The 6,000-nt window shown below is 40.8% G+C and overlaps 1 protein-coding gene across 1 annotated transcript in view; it reads left to right on the plus strand.

Annotated features, from left to right (window-relative positions):
• Positions 1-4,989, plus strand: part of LOC144770158 (N-acyl-aromatic-L-amino acid amidohydrolase (carboxylate-forming)-like) — a 38,925-nt gene extending 33,936 nt beyond the window's left edge. The window contains exon 7 of the mRNA XM_078654497.1: positions 3,495-4,989. Within this exon, the coding sequence (XP_078510623.1) occupies positions 3,495-3,692 (198 nt within the window). The 3' untranslated portion in view covers positions 3,693-4,989. The remainder of the gene's footprint in view (positions 1-3,494) is intronic.
• Positions 4,990-6,000: the final 1,011 nt, after the last annotated feature.

Genomic DNA, 6,000 nt, shown 5'->3' on the forward strand with positions numbered 1-6,000 from the left:
AACATAATCTTACCAACGACACCAAACTCATCGTCTCTCTAACAAACAACCATCAAAGACAATTTCCAAAGATGCATGAAGTATGAGGCCATCTGGATAAACAATGGTCTCAAACTCAACACAGACAAGGCAGAAGTACTCATCTGCAGAAAAAGCAAGGACACCTTATGGAACAACAAATGGTGGCCACCCGAGCTGGACCCTACCCTCAAACCCACGAAACACTCCCGCTACCTCTGCATCATCCTCAACAGCCAGCTATTCATGAATAAACAGGTCACCGCAGTCTCCCTAGGCTTGCTTCCTCACCCTCCGACCCACCCAACACCAGGCGAACTAGCACACAAGCTTTCATCACCACCAGACTCGCCTACGGCACCTAGCTCTACGTTGGAATCACTGCTCAAGTTATGAGGAAACTCCAGAGCATCCAGTACACAGCAGCCAGACTCTTCCTTGACCTCCCCAGACAGAGGCACATCACCCCTCACCTCAGGTAATAATAGGCGACCAGTCGCATAGAGACGCCGGTTCAAACTGCTCACTCATGCTAACAAAGCACTATACAACGAAGGACCGAAGTACCCCAACAAACGAGTGAACTTTCACCAACCCACCAGGAAGCATTGTTCCAGATCCCTTTCTTTGGCAGCCATCCAATGCATCCGCCAAGCGAACAGCGGAGGCCCCTCTTTCTACTACCTGGTGGCTAAGACCATGAACACCCTCCCCCAGCACCTCAGAGCCTCACCATCGCTCCAGCAGTTCAGGAAGGACCGCAAGACCTGGATGTTCAACCAAGAAGTAAAGGCAACATGATCCCACAGCGCCTCGAGACCCTCACTTGTGAAGCAGCTGCACTTTACAAATACTATTTGATCGATATATACTTATATAAACACACATTTCATGTGTGTATGTATATGTGTGTATATATATATATATATATATATATATATATGTATATATGTAACAAAATAATTAAAAATATATATCTTACATTGCATTCATGTTTTCATTAAATTTACAACTGTGAGTAATACATCATATATATATGTGTATATATATATTTTTTTCACATGATACATACAAATGTAATACCAATTCAATTCCAAACATTACATAAATTGCAAAACAAATACAATATAAGAAATAAAAAAAAGCAAGACATTTACAAAAATGTATATAAAAATGTAAACACAAATGTAAGCAAATGATGTAAAAGTAGAATTATACAAACATATTAATAAAAATCATATTTAACCAATATTAGGAAAAGTATTGGAGGCTAGGTAAAATAGGTATACTATTCCCAATAGGCAACCATAGAGAAAGTGTGGGTCTTCGCAGGGGATTAAATATATTATTCCAGCTTCAAACAACTCAACTGAAGTGAACCTGTTGGATTTCTCAGGGATTAGATGTACCGTTCCCACTGCAACCAGGGCAACTGTAGGAAATGGTTGAACTTTGGCAGGGTTAGATTTACTATTCTCATTCCGACCAGCACAATAATAGGAAAAAATTAGAATTTTGGAGAGGTAATATTTACTAATCCCAGTCTGTGCAACAGTAGGGAAAGTGTTGAGACTCTGGAGGGGTTACATTTACTATTCACAAGTCCAGTCTGTGCAACAGTACGACAAACATTGTACTTCGGCAGGGTATGATTGTCTATTCCTACCGCAGTATATGCAACAGTAGGGAAAGCTGTGGACATCAGCGGGCTTAAATTTACTATTCCTACTCCAATTTGTGCAACAGTAGGGCAAAAATTGTACTTCGGCAGAGTAAGAGTTTCTATTCCAACTCCAGTCTGTGCAACAGCAGGGAAAACATTGTACTTCGGCAGGTTAAGATTGTATATTCCCACCCCAATCTATGCAACAGTAGGGAAACTACTCCACTTTCAAAACATTACATATTACAATAGCCCGATAATTTAGAAAAATATATAAAAAATGGTAATATAAACATTACATGACAAAAATATATATATCTATTACAAAAAGAAAAACATTAACCATTTAAAAACAATTCATAAACAATGTAATTATACATTTTCAATTAAAAAATAATTATTTAATAATTTCCTAATTAGCGTCCCCCATACCCCTACAAACATAACAACCAGCAAACTAAAATAAAAGTTAAATAAATCAGTATTACATAATGTACATTATAAATATCAATCACGTAATTACTGAAAAATTACTCAATTAAAAATTACCTCATTAACTTCCCAACCTATCCTCATACTAACCCAACAACCCGGTATAACACTATAAATGACTATTAGGAATTAAATGTAAAAAAAAATTGACATCACTTAACCTTACAAACTGCATTAAAAAATGAATAACAGTTATACAAACTGTAACAAAATTAAGATATGAACTAAAAAATATATAATTAAAGGACAATATTTTTGACCACTATTTTATTGAAAATGGTATTACTTTCCTGGAATATTTGACGATATTTCTGCTTTGCTATCGTTGGTATTACATGCTTTTCCTGACATTTCTGTCTCCCGATATAAACAACTCGATATTTAGTCCAAATACTATTGTATAGTATCCATGCAGCCCATAACCCACATGGCCAACATTTCAGAATAATTTATTGGAACACATGACTGTATTTGAGGCAGTAGCTCATAGTTCTTAGCTGAACTGTAAGGGTGAAAGTCTTGAATGCAGCAACCCTGTGCAGGGAAGCTCCTGAAGTCACCACTTGAACATCCAGGTATTTTTCCTTCAAATAGAACTTGTTTCACAAGTCCAGTCAGGTGCTCTGCAAAGTTTCTGGGATATGTTACTCCTCAGAAATGTTGTCTCTTTAGGAGATTGGGCTCCACCCACAGTGGAACTTGTCTTTACCATAATGTCCATGTGCAGTGCCGAATGTGTGACGTTACAACTTGGTATTTACACTGCGATACGCTTACAACGCGTCATTACAACTCAAGTCGTTACAACAACTTGCGCTAGAGGCGCTGGACTTAGCAATAGTATGATTTACTATTCCAACTCCAGCCTACGTAAACAGGGTAGGTGTTGGAATAGTAAATCATACTATTCCTTAGTGTATAGCGCCAGCTATACTCGTTGTAACTACTTGTGCTGTAATGACCACGTTGTAAACGTATCGCGGTGTAAAGCCCACATTGTAATGGATGTCTCCCGCAGTGCCATGAGTGAATGACAGCTCAGAGAGCACAGGCTGCTTTCAGACACAAAAACTGAATGCAGTATGTCTCTCAGCAGCCTCTGGCTGCCCTAAATAAATTAGTGATGTAAGAATAGGTAATGTGCATGGTTTCATAGAAGCAGGAAATCATAATCATACTAGAACTGGTGCATGACGTCAGTTCCTGTTACTTGCTTATCTAGTGGCTGCATTCCTGGCCACACCAATTATGAATCTCTTTGGGCTGACCTTAAGCCGAAGATTTGTCAAGAAATAACCTCCTCTTTATGTTTGGTTTTCAGGACAAGGACTTTCTTCCCCTGAACCCCGGTGACCCCATTTTCCAGACCTTGGATGGGACAGAGGTGGTCTACGAAGGCGACTCAACCATCTACCCTGCCTTCATCAATGAGGCTGCGTACTATGAGAAGAACATCGCCTTTGCCAAGATGGAGAAGAAAGTGTTTTCGGTCCCCGCTCTTCAAGCCCAGCTGGACTAATCTGGGAAACACTGCAAAGGGGAGAGGCCTGTGGCCCTTCATAAAACATTGCTGGGGGTGCAATACATATGGACTTTTTTTGGGCACAGATACAAACCTAATGAAGAGAACTAGAGCAGAACCACAGTAACAAACCGCTGCTAATATGCACATGAAGGGAGCCTGAGACAAGAAATACCAGGAGATCTACAAGAGAGTTCTCAAAAGATTCAAACTAAATGCAGAATGAGAACAAGGGGATGGCCAAGCAAAAGAAAGACTGAGCTAAAAACTTACTGTCCCGCAAGATACTCTTGGGGTGGGCAGTTGTCCATTCAGGTCTAGAGCTGCTTGGGCAACCTAGGATGTACAGTAGGGACCTTGAAGAATGCTTCCCTCACCCCCAACCACAATATAATAAACCACCAGATGAGTAGGCACACAGATAGAAGCATAATCTAAGAAGAGAGAACAGGTAGCAAGGGAGTCACAATAAAGGAAGAAGAGGTGGACAAAAGAGGAGAGGCTATGTCCCTCAGGAAAAGAAGGACTTGGAGACACAAGAAAGGGAATGTGCACACAAAATGAAAGATGCATGGAGAATAATGGAGACAGGAGAGGGCTTGAAACAGAAGGAAATGTAATGGGGAGAAGCCATGTAGGAAGTGAAAGGAAGAATAGGTAGACTCCTAGATCAGAAAATAATACTGTGAAAACAGAGATGACGAAGGCAATCAAGTAGATGAGAACAAGGGAGACCAAGCAAACTTTAGTAAGGGGAATATATGAGACGCATGGATGAGATGACATCCACTGACTAAAGGAAGAACGAGTACTCTACTGTGAGCAAGAGGAAGCAGAACATGAGAAGAGCAAGAACTAAACTGAGGGGTCCTAACAAAGTGCATACATGGTTGAGAGGAATGGAAAAAAGAAACGGAGCAATAGTAAACAGAAGGCTAGGTAAGGAACACATGGAGAGCTACCATGAAGTATTGTTTGAGCATCTTTCAGAAATCCACTTAGAAATCCCCACGAACAAGTAAAAATAAGTGAAATCTGCCCTTCTCTGATGGTTCTCGTATTGGGTACTCACCAAACTGCAGTTATCTATGCAAATATTTTGTGAGATGCGGCTCTTCTGACTCCTCAGAACTTCATGATGGGCACCTCAATGATGAAAAGCTATTTCTGCTGGCATCAGCCATCTTTGTTGGTATTACTTTATAAGGTGCTTTTTCTCCAGTTGATGCAAAGACACTGGACAGTCTTGTTCTCAGAGATAATCATGGCAATAAACAGTTCACAGGTCAGACAATTCTAAAATGTATTCCAGGGACGAGTGGTCGCAGGTCAGCCATTCCAAAATAGTTTACAGGTCGGAATGGTCACGTCAACCATTTTCAAATATTACCCTGCAGGTAACAGGATGCCTGGTTAACCAAAGATTTTATTGCATCGCTTCTGCAGGTAAAATACATCCATACACACACACACACACATATATATATATATATATATATATATATATATATATATATATATATATATGAGCGATGGAGAGGAATGGGCAATATCTACTAGGATATGGCCCGTTTCTGCTCTCTCTGCGCTGGCGCACTAGTGGCTGCCGAGCACCAACGCAGGCAGGATTGGTTTTATGCAGGAAGGAACACTTCCTGCACAAAACCTATCACCTGTGCCGGCTATCTCTTTCTATTTGTGCAGCAAAGGTAGAAAGAGGGAACAACGAGGAGCAATAAACATGTTTATCCTTGGTACCCCTCCCCTGGGAGGCATGGCATTTTGACTCAGCCCCAGGTTTACTCTTGTTAGTCGATCAGGGAATGTGCCATAAACCACAGGTGGGTGCATGGTAACACCCTCGCTGCACCCATATGACTCCTTCCCAGGGCAGAGCAACGCAAGGGAGAACCTTGCGTTACTCCAGATTTACTATGAATGCAGAGCCACGCACGGTGGCACCGCGTGGCATAGTAAATCCCATTTAAGGGGGTGCACATCTTGCGTGGCGTAAGGGCAATGCAGCCCTTGTAAATCTGGGCACCAGTGTGCATTCAAGGCAGTAGACGATGTAGGAGGATTTGTGCAACTCCATCGTCCCAATACCCAAGCCTTGCAATGACACACACTAACCTTCCACTGCTTTGATGAATGAAGAAGTGACCTTCCGTATCTGAGGTGACGTCATGAAAACCAGACAATCATGTTTCAATGTATTACACTTTTAAATAAATAATGGTATTTTTATTCATTTTAGGCTAGTGTTTCTGTTTTTGCGTCACAGAAATGATCCGTGAAAATGAAT

This window comes from Lissotriton helveticus, chromosome 1_1 (genome assembly GCF_964261635.1).
Source record: "Lissotriton helveticus chromosome 1_1, aLisHel1.1, whole genome shotgun sequence".
Lineage (NCBI taxonomy): Eukaryota > Metazoa > Chordata > Amphibia > Caudata > Salamandridae > Lissotriton > Lissotriton helveticus.